Source organism: Heloderma suspectum, chromosome 5 (genome assembly GCF_057233095.1).
Source record: "Heloderma suspectum isolate Gila_16-S chromosome 5, 16-S_ref, whole genome shotgun sequence".
In the NCBI taxonomy this organism is placed as follows: Eukaryota; Metazoa; Chordata; class Lepidosauria; order Squamata; family Helodermatidae; genus Heloderma; species Heloderma suspectum.
In genome coordinates this window covers 87,000,834-87,014,983 of record NC_139462.1, presented here as the reverse complement: position 1 = coordinate 87,014,983, position 14,150 = coordinate 87,000,834, and the positions used below count along the sequence as shown (strand labels likewise).

Below are 14,150 nucleotides of genomic sequence, written 5' to 3'. Positions count from 1 at the left end.
GCATAATGGCTGAGAGGAAGGTTCTTTGGGCTTTTATCTTCTCCTTGCATAGTGTTTTTTAGGGCTGCCAACCTCTTCACCACCCTCTTCTACTCCACCTTTAACAACAGCCTGCTAAAATGATGTGAAAAGCTTCACTGGCTGATTTCTGCAGATCAAACTACTTTTACAGACAGCAGCTTGATCTGGGCAGCTGGTAGCCCTATATATTTTTATGGTTTGACATTTAAACATATTCCTTTAATATTAAGGGGAGGATGGGATAAGATATAAATATATAACACAGCCTTCTCCAAACTGGTGCCTTCCAGTGGAATTTCAACTCCCACCAGTGGGATTTCAATTCCCACCAGCCCCAGCCAGCATGCCCGATGGTCAAAAATGCTGGAAGTTGTAGTCCAAGGCTCTCTTCACACCTAGCATTTTATCCCACTACAAATTGGTCCTTTTGATTCCAGATCCTTTCCGGGATTTAGACTGCCCTGTATGCAGGCATCTCTCATAGCGATTTCTCTGCTCTATACCTTTTCATGGCTGGGCGGAGCTGCATGGAAAAATCAGAACAGAAGGGGGCTGCTGGCCCCATGCCCCCTCCCCTCCCCTGATCATTGGTTCCTGTAACATGATTGATGGCTCCACCTGTCCCTCCACTCCTCCACAGCAGGAGGGAAGTTGGAAGCCCTTCTAGTGACCAGGATAGTGGGCTATGGGAGCTGGTCCCCTGCCCCTCTCCTTCCTCCAGCTTTGTGGCAACGGAGAGAAAGTCTTCTCTATGGCTTACCCCGAGGTTGCTGGTGCTGCTAGTCCTTCTCCGCTAAATATTTCAGTGTGTGATCGAGTGAAATGCAGTACATTGCTTGCATTATACCCTTGAGTTCGAAGGGGATACCGATTTCTAGGTTCCCAACTACAGAAGTAAGAAATCCACACATGGACTTGTATACAGTCACTGCACCAAGCCATCCCTAGCAGCCCCCGCCCCTAGGCGACTGCTTCACAGGGACACCTTTTTCATTAGACCCAGCTTACTTCCCCCCGCCGCACGCTGTTGTTGTTCTTCCCCCTTATTCTGGCTTCCCAACAACCCTGCAAGGTAAGCTAGGAGAAGACATAGTGGCTGACTTTCTCCCCCCCCACACACACACACTGTTGTTGCTCTTCCCCTTATTCTGGCTTCCCAATGACCCTGCAAGGTGGGCTAGAAGAAGAGATAGTGGCCGGCTTGCTTCCAATGGTATGGATGTTTTCACAGCCATGAATGCAAGTCCATTCAATGGCTGTATGAAAAAAAGTCCATCAAACTGGTGAACAAAAGGGAGAAGAAGCAGTCAGTGAAGTCAATGGGAGGGGAAAGTTCCAAGTAAATGCATTGAAGGGGATGGGAGACCTTAAGAATGCTATTCTAAGTAGACTTACAGTGCACTCCTGTGCATGCCTACTCAGAAGCAAGCCACACAGATTTCAATGGCACTTACTCCCAGAAAAGGAAAGTCTTACAGCCAATTAATTTACTCAGAAGTAAGCATTGCTGTGTTCAGGGGGATCTCGGAGAAGCATTTGGGATGGTTAACCACTTTACAGTTCAAGTGCTGGTAGGGGAATGGGAGAGAGGCAGAAAGTGTGGTCAGTGACCTGCCTCCACCAGATTTGTTGTCACGACAATGTTATTCAACACTGCCCAGCAACACCCCCTAACACACGCCCACACAAAGTGGGACAAAGCGCTAAAGGAGAAATACATAGGGGGGAAATGGCGATTTCAATTGCAAGCACCGAAAGTGCTGGGTTTTCCCCGGCTCTCTTCACACTTGGCATTTATCCCACTACAAACCAGTCCTTTTGATTTCAGATCCTTTCTGCGATTTAGACTGGTCCTGTATACAAGTATCTCTCATAGCACTTCCCTCTGCCCTATAACTTTTCATGGCTGCACAGAAAAATCAGGACAGAAGGCTGATGGTTGGTTCCTGTAACATGATGGATGGCTCTGCCTGTCCCTCCACCCCTCCCAGCAGGATGGAAGTCAGAAGCCCTCCTAGTGACTTTAAAGGTGGAGGGAGCCCTTCTTCCAGATACATTTCCTTGGGTCCTCATGGTGCTTCCACAGGAGGCTTCCCATCTACTGGCTTTCTTCCCCTCCCCCCTGCACTGTTGTTGCTCTTCCCCTTTATTCTGGCTTCCCAATGACCCTGTAAGGTGGGCTAGGAGAAGAGATAGTGGCTGCCTTTCTCTCCCCTGCCCCCCACCATGCTGTTGTTGTGCTGTAAGTCTGCAACCCTCAGCACACTTACTTGGAAGTAAGCCCCATTGAATTGAGGAAAGTCCTTCCTCAGCAAGACTTGAGCAGAGGCAAGAGTCGCCCTCCAACCGTGCGCCCTCCCCTCCTTGCAAGGAAGGGAGAGAGCATAATTGGCACGTGATTGTTGCCCTCACGCCTATCAAATCTGCTCAGGCTCCTTCTGTGCAACCCGCTTAGGATCTCCTAGGTGCGACACGCCCCACAGCCCAACCTCAATGCCTTTGTCATCCTGACCGCGCCCGCAACAATGGAAAACAAATGCCCACAGCCAGCAGACATAGCGATTTCTTCCATTATTGGAGAATTTCATGGGGAGGTCATGGCACTCCTGTTCCATGGGCTGGAAAAAATACCACATTTTTTGCATTTGGCAAAAACATGGGATAGGCTTGGGGAAATGGCGGGAGATGCCCTGGATGTTAATGGCGTCATCTAAAGAGCCCACAAACTTCCTTGACAGAGCCATCTCAATAGCAGGATAAAAGCTCCATGTGAAGAGAGCCCCCATTCTCAGATAACACGGGAAAAGGGAGGGGAAGTTGTGAGATAGCAGCAGGAGAGCAGCAGAGTCATTTAAAGCTCCAGCAAAAAACAGTGATAAAAGAAGAATGATTCTGCTAAAAAAAAACCAATGTGTGAAGGTGGCCCAAAACATCTGGAGATCACCAGGCTGGGGGAGCCTGCCATAACACAATAGGTCTAGTGTAATCAGCTATAAAGAAAGGCAGCAAAATATACCATATGCTCTTCCACTCAGGCACCATTGAAATGAATAGGGAGGGAGGTAAGTTTGGAGCTACTGGCACAGCATGATCTTAGGCTGGTGACGTATATCTTTTTTTTTAAGGAGAAGATTTTTTTTAGTAAGAGAATTGACAGAACCATCACTACCCCTCCCACCCGGAGTATACATGCTAAAGGCAAAAAGAAAAGGTTCAGAACTTGTCAAACCATTCAACATGTTTCTTTGGGTTAAAAAGAGAACACGGATCCACCTAATTACCCTGTTCTGGAAGAGCATTTGGATCACCTGATTCAAAGATAAGATTATCTGTCTTTTGGCAGCAAATGTTATGCACATAGATCAGATTCCAATATGCACAGCACATGTGATAGTACAGCCAAACTTGCCTGGATAAATTATTTGCAAAAGCGTCCATGGGGTTAAAAGGTTTGGGGTCACTGCCTTAGTAAAGCCTATGAAATGTGCCAATATGTACCCCTATTTTTTTTGCTCATGGGTAGCGTGCTCCCTGATCAATCCCTTTCAGTGTGTATTTTTCCCATCAGCAGTCCTATACAAACGTTCCTGTAAGTCCCATTGAACTTAACAGGACTTACTTCTGAGTAAACTTGCATAGGATTGTACTCTAAACTGGTAAAATTGATAGGAAACATGCCATGTGTGTCAGCCCTTTGGTGACATTTTCCTCTGCAAACTGGTGTAGCTCGTTTTTTATCTAATGGGATAATAAAACAGCAATTGCACATCACCATCTAGGTATAAGAACAAGAGTACAGACTATCTCAGCCTATGTCTGAATTTTTCTGTTAATTATTTTTTAACAAACTAGATCCTACAACAGCAGCTGGAATCATTTCAAGCCCTTCGACAACAAACTTTGCAGAATGTAAGCATGGTAAGAGCAAACCCTAAATATTCATGAAAGAAGGAGGGGAAATGTGGTCATATTGTATTTGTAATAAGAAAATAATCGAAGGTAAACATACACAGTCATTTTTGTACACTAATCTCAACACAAGGCGAGAGATCCCAGTAATTCTTCTATGCTCACCTGTTCTTTTATTTTCACCACCACCACCACATTTTCACTGCACATTAAATACTGGTTTTCTCTGTGGTTGTATCTCTCTCTCTCTCTCTCTCTCTCTCTCTCTCTCATCACATTGGGGCATATTGATAAGATCATGTAAACATGAAAAAAACCGCAGGGCTTCTCACTTTGTGGTAAGATTTCTCAGTGACCAGTGGTCATGCAAGCTGACCTAAGAGTGGGGAAAGTCAAATATGCATGTAAAGTAGATTGGCAACTACTGTTATCAGCAGGCCACAGTGAAAAGAGGTGGAGTCAAGACCAGTACCCACCTGCTCCCACTCCTTCCAGGTGGCCTTCTGGCACATCAATTATTTGAAGTATTTTTATGTCACTCCTCAGAGTGGCTTACATATAATTAATTAAAGAAGACAGTCCCTGTCCGCAGACTTACAATCTAAAAAGACATGACACACATAAAAAAAATGGGAAGGAAAGTGGGGGGAAAGGTATTAGTCTTTCAGCAGGGCTGGCGGAATGGCCCTGCTTCCACCTCCCAGCTCCCTCAGCTCTTCCTCCCTCAGGAAAGCAAAAGGCCTCCCTCAGTTCCTCCTCCTCCCTCAGTTGCCACCAGCAGCAGCCATATCATGGCTGCTGGTGGTGACAGGCTGCTGGTGGTGACAGTTGAGGGAGGAGGAGCTTTCATGAGGGAGACCTTTCAGCAGGGCTGCTGGAATGGCCCTGCTGTCCCTCTCATCTCCCTCAGCACAGCCTGCTGGAAATCTAGGTACTGCCCCTCCACCTCTCTCTCTCCCCACCCTTCACACTGTAAATTATTTCACTTGTTGTTCTTATTGTTCAGTCCTTCAGTCGTGTCCGACTCTTCGTGACCCCATGGACCATAGCACGCCAGGCCTTCCTGTCCTCCGCTCTCTCCCGGAGCATGCTCAAGTCCATATTAATTGCATCAGTGATGCTATCTAGCCATCTCATCCTCTGCCATCCCCTTCTCCTTTTGTCTTCAGTCTTTCCCAGCATCAGGGTCTTTTCCAGAGAGCTTTCTCTTTGCATTAGGTGGCCAAAATATTTCAGCTTCAGTATCTGTCCTTCCAATGAGCAGTCAGGGTTGATTTCCTTTAGGATTGACTGATTTGACCTCCTTGCAGTCCAGGGGACTTGTAAGAGTCTTCTCCAGCACCACAGTTCGAAAGCATCAATTCTTCGGTGCTCAGCCTTCCTTATAGTCCAGCTCTCACAGCCATACATTACTACTGGGAAAACCATAACTTTGATTAGACAGACCTTTGTCGGCAAGGTGATGTCTCTGCTTCTTACTATGCTGTCTAGGTTTGCCATAGCTTTCCTCCCAAGGAGCAAGCGTCTTTTAATTTCATTCACTACTGGATGATAAAACTGAAAGTAGTTCAGTATTCCAGATGGAAGTCAGTTGTAATTAACTGTTGGCATAGGGCCTTTGAGAGAAAATTTGCACCCTAAGGAAAACATGGCTTACCTTTTCCTTTAATACACAACCTGTCTTTTAAGGCTTCAGCTTCACCTTGTTGCCTCCACCTATTAACCTTTTTTGATACATAAGAAGAGTCATGGTGGATGAGACTGCAGGCTTTTCTAGTCCAACATTCTGTTCCCGAAGTGACCAACCAGATACTTGTTGGAAGACCACAAATAGGCCATGAGCACAACAGCTCATAGCTTTCTATAGATCAGAGGTGGGCAGGGCAACACATGGCCTGCATGGATCCCTGCTGCCCACCACTGCTGTACTGCTGTACTGCATGGTGGCGGTAAAAACATTGGAGGTTTGCTGCTGAACTCCAGTGGGAAACTGCTACTACAGAAGGCTAACATGGCCACATTTGGCTTGTTCTTCTTTGTGGTCTCTGTGTATCACACATTTGGGCTCTGTGCCTGCGCAGAACCTCAATTTGGGAAACTTTTAAAGCTGAGAAAGTTTTTGGCAGGAACCCTTCCCCACTGTCCCATCGCGCATGTCCAGACAGGTTCCCGCCTATTCCCTCAGTTCTTCTTCGACTGCCAACTGTGGTGCCTCGTTGGGAATCTTCGCCCATCTTAGGACTGCGTTTTTGGCTATTTAGGCTGAGATTTTATTCTATCTATATCTTTTCTATCATTCCTCACCCTTTTACATTAATTTTTCTTTTGGTATTATTTTCTTCTTTTTGGAGAGAGCGATCGGTCAATCACACGCTATCCGCCTCAGGGTGTATAGCCTTGAAGGCACCTTTTCGGAAGTGCGCACAGTGTGGGAGTAAATTGCCACCTTCAGACAGGCACTCTCTCTGTCTTCTTTGCCTCAGAGAGGGGTATGTAGTGGAGGCGTGCTCGGTCTGCCAAGGATTTTCTAAACAAGCCCACACAAACAGGGCCGACAGGCTGCTATCAGAACTTTGTAAGCGGGCATTGGCTGCTGTTGAAACCCTTAAAACTAAAATGACGCAACCGTCCACCTCTGGGAAAGTGCCTCACATGGGAGAGAGGACAGAGAAAGCACAGCCCTCCACGGCCCCCTCTGTACCAGCTCTAACCATGGGCAGGACGGAGAAGCCACTTACTCTGGGGAGATTTCTAATGCTGTCTACAGCAAAAAAGTTGTCCAAGAAGGCTTGAATGCCTAAGACTGCAGAGCCGGAGAAGGATGAGAGAAAGTCGCATGTGAAACATTTGGGAGATCTTCCTCCACTACCACCACTGTTGAACTCACCGATACTGACACGATTTGAGGTGTCGGTACTGAGACCTGAGATGGAGGATGTGTCAATACTGAGGATCGACCTTGCACAGATGGCCTCAATGTCTGAGGGTGAAATCCAAGATTCCACTCCACCCCGTGAAAGATGGCAGGACATCACCTTACCTCTGTACTTACCTTGACACTTGGAGTCACCCGATTCTAGATCCTTGTTTTACCATCCTCAGGACCATAGACTGGACTCTGCTTATGCACCCCATCCTCGACATCAATCTCGATCACCAGTGTCGGATTGGGAAAGATGAACAGGTCACTCCCTCCCAGACCTATTTATTACTGGGATGATTGGAGGCACAGACAGAATGATCACTTCCATCCCTACATGGACATGGACCCATGCCGACCTAGATCCATCCCGACAGCAACTCTATCGCGTCCCCCTCCGAAGGCAATGCCTCACTCTCAGCGCTTAGACAACCCTAAACCACTTCAACAGATGCCACCACAATTACCACCAAGGGCAGCACAGCCTTCAATCCTCCCACAAGCAGCTCTTTTGGCACATTCTGAGATGCAGGAGGAGGATATCTTGTCTCAACCAGGGACATCACCACATTCTGCTACTGATGACTATCAGTCAGATTCTGCCTCATACTCCTCGATTGTGCCATTGATTTCCTCTCCGGATGGAGCAGTAGGATCGCAGGACCCAATTTTGTCTTCCAAAGACTTACACCATTTCTCTGAACAAATCTTGAGAATGGCACAATCTTTAAGGATAGAAATGCAACAACCTGTTGAATGCCTGAAGGACCCAGTGTTTGATGTTAATGTTGAGACATTGATGCCAGTTGCTATCCCTTTCCTGCCAATGTTATTACAAACTGTGAAACAATCGTGGAAGACACCAGCATATATGACACCTACTTCAAAGAGGTTGGAGTGCATGTACAGAGTGTTGGAAAAGGATGCTGAATTTCTTTTCACAATCCGTGCCCTAACTCAGTCATCATCGAGTCGGCACAAGTCGACACAAGACACAGGCAACATTCTGCTCCAGTGGATAAGGAGGGACACAGATTGGACCTCATGGGCTGTAGGATTTATTCAGCAGCAGCTTTAAGCCTCAGAGTCGCTAACTACCAGGCGATGATGGCAAGGTACCAAATGTTCCTGTGGAAGAAAATGGGGTCGCTCTGTGACCATTTACCCAATGACCAGAGAGAATTAGGAAGGGTGCTCAAGACCAAGGTGACCCACATGGCAAGACAGCAGATCAACACTGCACATCACCAGTCGGATTGCGGAGTTAAGGCCATGAACAGTGCGATTGCACTTCAGAGACATGCCTGGCTTAGGTCGGCTGGGTTGTTTCAAGAAGCTAGATCACTTACTGAAGATCTTCCATTTGATGGCGCTGGTCTATTTAATGTGGCTGTGGAAAGCTATGGACTCTGTCCAAAAAGCAAAGGCCACGGCCAAAAAGATGGGACTTGCCCAGGCCTCAGCTTCATTCAAGCCTCACTGGTGATTTCGTCCACCTGCTTTTCAAAAGCAGAGGCAACAGGGAGAATGGTACCAGAGACAACGACAAGGTCAGCATCCCTCTGTCCTGAGGAGGTAGTATCCATCAAAGTTCTGTTCCACTTGCCGCAAGTCCAATCCTGGCGGCAAAAGTCTTTGACTTGGGTATGAAATGCCCCCATTCACCAACCATTCCTCAAAAATTTGGGAGTCGTCTCTCTCAGTTTTTCCCAGCATGGGCGCAAATCATGTCAGATTCTTGGGTACTGTCAATAATCCGCAGAGGGTACAGGATCAAGTTTGATGACCTCCCCCCCTTCGGTACGGTCAGGTCAACACCACCATTGGATGTCTTGGAAGCAGAGGTAGCATTGCTACTGGAGAAGGGTGAGATCCAGTGAGTGACACATCAACGTCTCCAAGGTTTTTATTCTCAATACTTCACCGTACAGAAGAGAGATGGAGGGCTCCGCCCAGTCCTGAATCTGCAGGACATGAATTTCTTCATTACACCATGGAAATTCCATATGACCACGCTGACTACAATACTACCGCTGTTGCAGAGAGGCGACTGGTTTGCATCTGTCAACCTCAAAGACGCATATTTCCACACCACAATCACAAAATCGAGTCAACGTTACCTTCGTTTTACCATTTGGGACACAGGCATATCAGTTCCGTGTCCTCCCATTCGGCCTCTCCACAGCACCAAGTCTTTACAAAGTGCATGGCAGTGGCTTGTGCTCACCTCTGATTGTGGGGAGTGACTCATTTTCCTTACATCGATGATTGGCTCATAGTGGTGCCCTCACAATGGGACCTTCTTCATTCTGTGTCCCTCACCTGCAATCTCCTAGCTACCCTTGGCCTCTACATAAACTTTCAGAAATCTTCCCAAGCCAAACCTTTCAGTTTATAGGCACAGTTTTGGACTCCACGTAAGGTTGCGCTTTTCTCCCAAGGAATCGGGCAGACACACTCATGGCCTTGGTAGCAGAAGTCCTTTGCTTCAGTACTGTAGCCACTTTTTCCATCCAGCAGCTGGTGGAACTTATAGCGGCTATGACTGCGGTGATCCCATTTGCTCATCTTTGGACGAGGAACCTTCAGTTATGCTTCAGTGATGTGTTCAATCCCTTAAGCGATGCAAGGAGCATTCGCCTTTGTCTCCCTGGGAAAATTTGAGAGTTGCTTCGGTGGTGGATGTCCCTCAGTCATCTTCTCCCCAGAGTGCCTTTCCACTGAGCATCACCTTCCAGGCTGCTCATGACAGACGCCTCCCTATGGGGGTGGGGGGGCGCATTGTGGATCCCTCAAGGTACAGGGCCCCTGGGCAGCATTGGAAAAGGGTAAACACATCAACTACCTCAAGTTGCTCGCAGTCCAAAAAGCACGGAAGGCTTTTGAAGTCGATGTTTCTGGCAGGGTTGTGCAGGTTGTATCCAACAACACAACCGTGGTTTATTATTTGTACAAGCAAGGGGGAATGAAATCCCCCTCTTTAGTGAGACTTACGCTGGACATTCTGGAATGGTGCATTGTGAAGGAAATCTCCCTGACAGAAGTACATGTGGCATGATCCGACAATGTTCTGGCCAATCTCCTCAGTCGATCATGTCGAGCATCACACAAGTGGCAGCTCCACCCCGAAGTATACAGACTCTGTTCAGTTGGTGGGAAGACCTCATAATAAATTTATTTGCGACAGAGGAAAACAAGGTATGCTGGAATTATTGCAGCAGAGCGGGCATAGGTCAAGCCTCATTGGGGGATGCTTTCCTCCTGACTTGGAGCCAGGAATTCTATTTCCTTTTTCCACCGTTTCCTCTGCTAAATCGGGTGCTTTCGAAGGCTCTGGATGACAACACAGACTGCATAATTATCACACTGTGGTGACTGAGACAGGGATGGTTCACCCCATTGCTCCATCGGTGTTGGGGGCAGTATCTCCAACTCCTGTTGAGACCAGATCTCCTGTACCAGCGGGACGGCAGCATTTGACATCCCGATTTCTGAACGCTGGGACTGACAGTTTGGAGGCGCCAAACCTGCAGGACCTCTCACAAATTTTGGAACCAATCTGGGCAATCTTAGAGGCAGCTAAGAAGCCAGCTGCCAGATGATCTTATGCCCTTAAATGGGAAAAGATTTATGATTTAAAGAGGGTTAGACCCAGTTACTTGTCCCATCTCCAACATTTTACAGTTCTTGTTCTCCTTATTTGAAAAAGGACTTAAGTTTTCATCTGTTAAAGCTTACTTGGCAGCCATTTCTGCATTGCATGCTCTGATACAAGGCTTTACTATTTTTCACACCCTCATATTCAGCAGTTTCTCCATGGGATACAAAATCTCCCCCCCCCCCCCGTTAAAGCTCCAATTCCAATTTGGAGTTTGTCAGTAATCCTGCATGCTTTAACAGTTAAGCCTTTTGAACCTCTTGCTAAAATTGATCTCTGTCTATTATCATCGAAGGTGGCCTTTTTAGTAACGATAACTTCTGCTCGCCGGGCTAGTGAGCTAGCGGCTCTGAGTGGATGATCCTTATATGGTCTTCCACAGAGATAAAGTTGTACTTCATCCAGATGTGCAATTTTTGCCAAAGGTAGTTTCGGCTTTTCACATTAACCAAGACATCATTCTGCCTGCCTTTTTTCCATCCCCAACATTGGGGCTGGACTCGAGATTGCATGCTTAGGATGTGAGGTGGCATTAGCCTTCTATAAATCTAGAACGGAAGTCTTTCGCAAATCACCAAGACTTTTTTGTGTGCTATGCGGGAAGAAAAAAAGGTCTCCCATTGTCGGCTCAGAGACCAGCCTCCTGGGTTACCCAGACCATTACCCTCACCTATGAGCTGGCAAACCTGGATTTGGGTAGAGTGACAGCGCACTCCACCAGGGCCATGGTGGCATTGATGGCATTTGACAGGAGTGTCTCTATTCTGGAGCTGTGCCATGCTGCCACTTGGGCAACCCCATCCACATTTGTCCACCATTCTCACCTGGATGTGAGGTCTCGAGATGACTGCTCTTTTGGTCGCGCTGTTCTTTCAACTATATTACATTAGGACACCGACCCATCTCCAGTAAGTGAGCTTGCTACTCGCCCATATGTGTGATGCACAGAGACCATGAAGAAGGAGGACAGGTTGCTTACCTGTAACTGTGGTTCTTCAAGTGGTCATCTGTGCATTCACATAACCCACCCACCATCCCCACTTTGGTGTTCATGATATGATTTGTGTCTGATACCGAGATGATTGTTCATTCTACTTCCTTTGGTTTTGAGGCCACATTTGGGTCTCATCGAACTGAGGGAATAGGCGGGAACCTGTCTGGACATGCGCTATGGTATGGTGGGGGAGGGTTCGTGCCAAAAACTTTCTCAGCTTTAGAAGTTTCCCAAATTGAGGTTCTGTGCAGGCACAGAGCCCATATGTGTGAATACATAGATGATCACACGAAGAACTACAGTTACAGGTAAGCAGCCTGTCCTTTTCAAGCCAAATTTTGCCATTTTAGCCATCAGTAGTAGTTTGCCACCAAAAATTGGCATTAAATCACTGGGATTTTTTTCTTTTGCTGCTGCTGTTGAATTTTACGACATGGCAGAAGTGCAGCCTGCCTGGGGGGTGTGTGTCAAAAATGGCCCCCAGGTCCCCTGAACTTCCCAGCCCTGCTGTAGATGAGCGTCTGCCATTTGGTTTCCCATCTCCAAATAGTAGACAGCCAGCAGCTTGCAACTTACCATTTTGGACCAGAAGACAGGGGAGAAATTGATCAACAGTGACTTGCCTTTTGTAGAAGAGATAGTGAAACAGGATCGCTAGAAAGTGACATCCTCCCACTTCCCACCCTCTCAGAAGGTTCTGGTTTCTGGGCAGCAAACTGTTGTTAAAAAAACAATTGAATGCCTGGAATTAATAGCTGGAAATGAAAATTGTAAACAGTGAAGCAGCTAACCCTGTACTTGGGACCAAAGTCCAGGACCCAGCAGCCCAGGGGCGCCCCAAATGACCACCCAGGGAGCAGCAGGTAACTAGTGCTCCAGAAGCAAAGTCCTGTAGTCATGATGGTGTTATGCTTTAGGTAAGTTTAATATGCAAAACTGTACATGTTCAGAGTATTTATTTTAATCAGGGCTTGCAAACACTTTTGTTGTTACTATTCTAGTGTATCAGGAATGTAGAAGCAGTTATAAAGCATGGGGGACAAAGAGAAATGTTAGTTGTGTATAACTGAAGTAATACATATGGATATCTAAAGCCCCCCACCCCATAATAAGATCATTAGGTCCAGGGCCTAAAATCACCTAGCTTCACCACTGATTCTAAATACTATGGAAGACACCACAAATATTAGATCAATGTAACTTGAATTCAACAGGAAACTCAATAAGAACGCCTGTGGTGAGCCTGGCCATTTAAATGGTCAAACCTCCCTTCTTTTTCTATTTCCAGCAATTCCTACTTCTTCCAATTTTATTGTTAAGGTTTCTTCACAAGTTCCAAACAGTAAATATTGTTTGTGTAGTCAGAAATATCATGACTATCTCTACAACAATAGATCAGATAACAATAATAGATATTTAAATTATAGAAAGGCTGCAGTCCTATACATGCTTACCAGGGAGTAAGTCCAAGTAGACATGCATAGGGTTGCATTTTTAAGTGCTTTTAAGAAAAGACAGGTCCCTACCAAAATGGTTATAACCAATATAGAAAAAACAAAGTGAATGGAGGAAACTAACCATCTCATTGCATGTTTCTTCAGGTTCAGTCTGAAATCAACGAGATACTTAATAAAAATATAACTGATATGAAAAGTTCAGAATTTAATCCAGACAATTCACTTTTGACCAACACGCCTATCAATATTGCTATGGTATGTTCTTGTTGTTTTTCTTACTGATGTGTTATGTGAGTGAGAGCTGATTTTCTACCTAACAGGGGTTTTCTGACAAGTAATGGGATCCTAGAGTTGGAAGGAACCAAAAGACTATCTTTTCCAATCCTCAGGATCAATCATCCATCCTTTTTGTCTCAGAGATCAGTCCATGAAATATGTACCACAATGTTCCATAAAGCAAAGAGCAAATATGCTGGAGAAAGGTGCTTACAAAGCAAATTACTCAAGACTTGCACAAGTGAGCCATCGCATGTCATTTGGGGCATAATACTACGTGACACAGTCAAGGAGAATTCTAGACATAAATATCCCCACAACTGCCTTATTAGTATAATATTTTAACACATCCCTGTTTGGGATAAGAACATAAGAAGAGCCATGCTGAATCAGACCAAGGGTCCACCTAGTCCAGCATTCTGTTCACACAGTGGCCAACCAGCTGCCCACAGGAAACCCACAAGCAGGACATGAGTGTAACAGCACCCTCCTGCCCAAGATCCCCAGCAACTGGTGTACATACTGCATCTGATACTGGAGGTAGCATGTAGCCATTGATAGCCTTATCCTCCATGAATTTATCCAATCCCCTTTTAAAGCCATCGAAGGTGGTGGCCATCACTACATCTTGTGGAAGTGAATTTCATAGTTTAACTATGCGCTATATGAAGAGGTACTTCCTTTTCTCTGTCCTAAATGTCTCCCCAGTCATCTTCATGGGATGATCCTGGATTCCGTTCTATTATTATATGAGAGAGAGAGAAATGTCTCCCTATCCACTTTCTCCACACCATGCATAATTTTGTACATTTCTATCATGTCTCCCCTTACTCACCTTTTTTCGAAGTTAAACAATCCTAGCAGATGTAGCCTTTCCTCACAGGAGAGTTGCTCCAGCCCCTTGATCATTTTAGT

The 14,150-nt window shown here is 46.1% G+C and overlaps 1 protein-coding gene across 4 annotated transcripts in view; it reads left to right on the top strand.

Moving 5' to 3' along the window:
- CCDC110 (coiled-coil domain containing 110) overlaps positions 1–14,150 on the top strand; it is a 29,104-nt gene that overhangs the window by 3,689 nt on the left and 11,265 nt on the right. For 2 of the 4 annotated variants that reach the window (XM_084856610.1, XM_084856612.1), the window contains 2 exons: positions 3,874–3,939; positions 13,104–13,214. In XM_084856610.1, the coding sequence (XP_084712736.1) occupies positions 3,874–3,939; positions 13,104–13,214 (177 nt within the window). The remainder of the gene's footprint in view (positions 1–3,873; positions 3,940–13,103; positions 13,215–14,150) is intronic. The other 2 variants (XM_084856611.1, XM_084856613.1) reach the window with 1 other exon arrangement.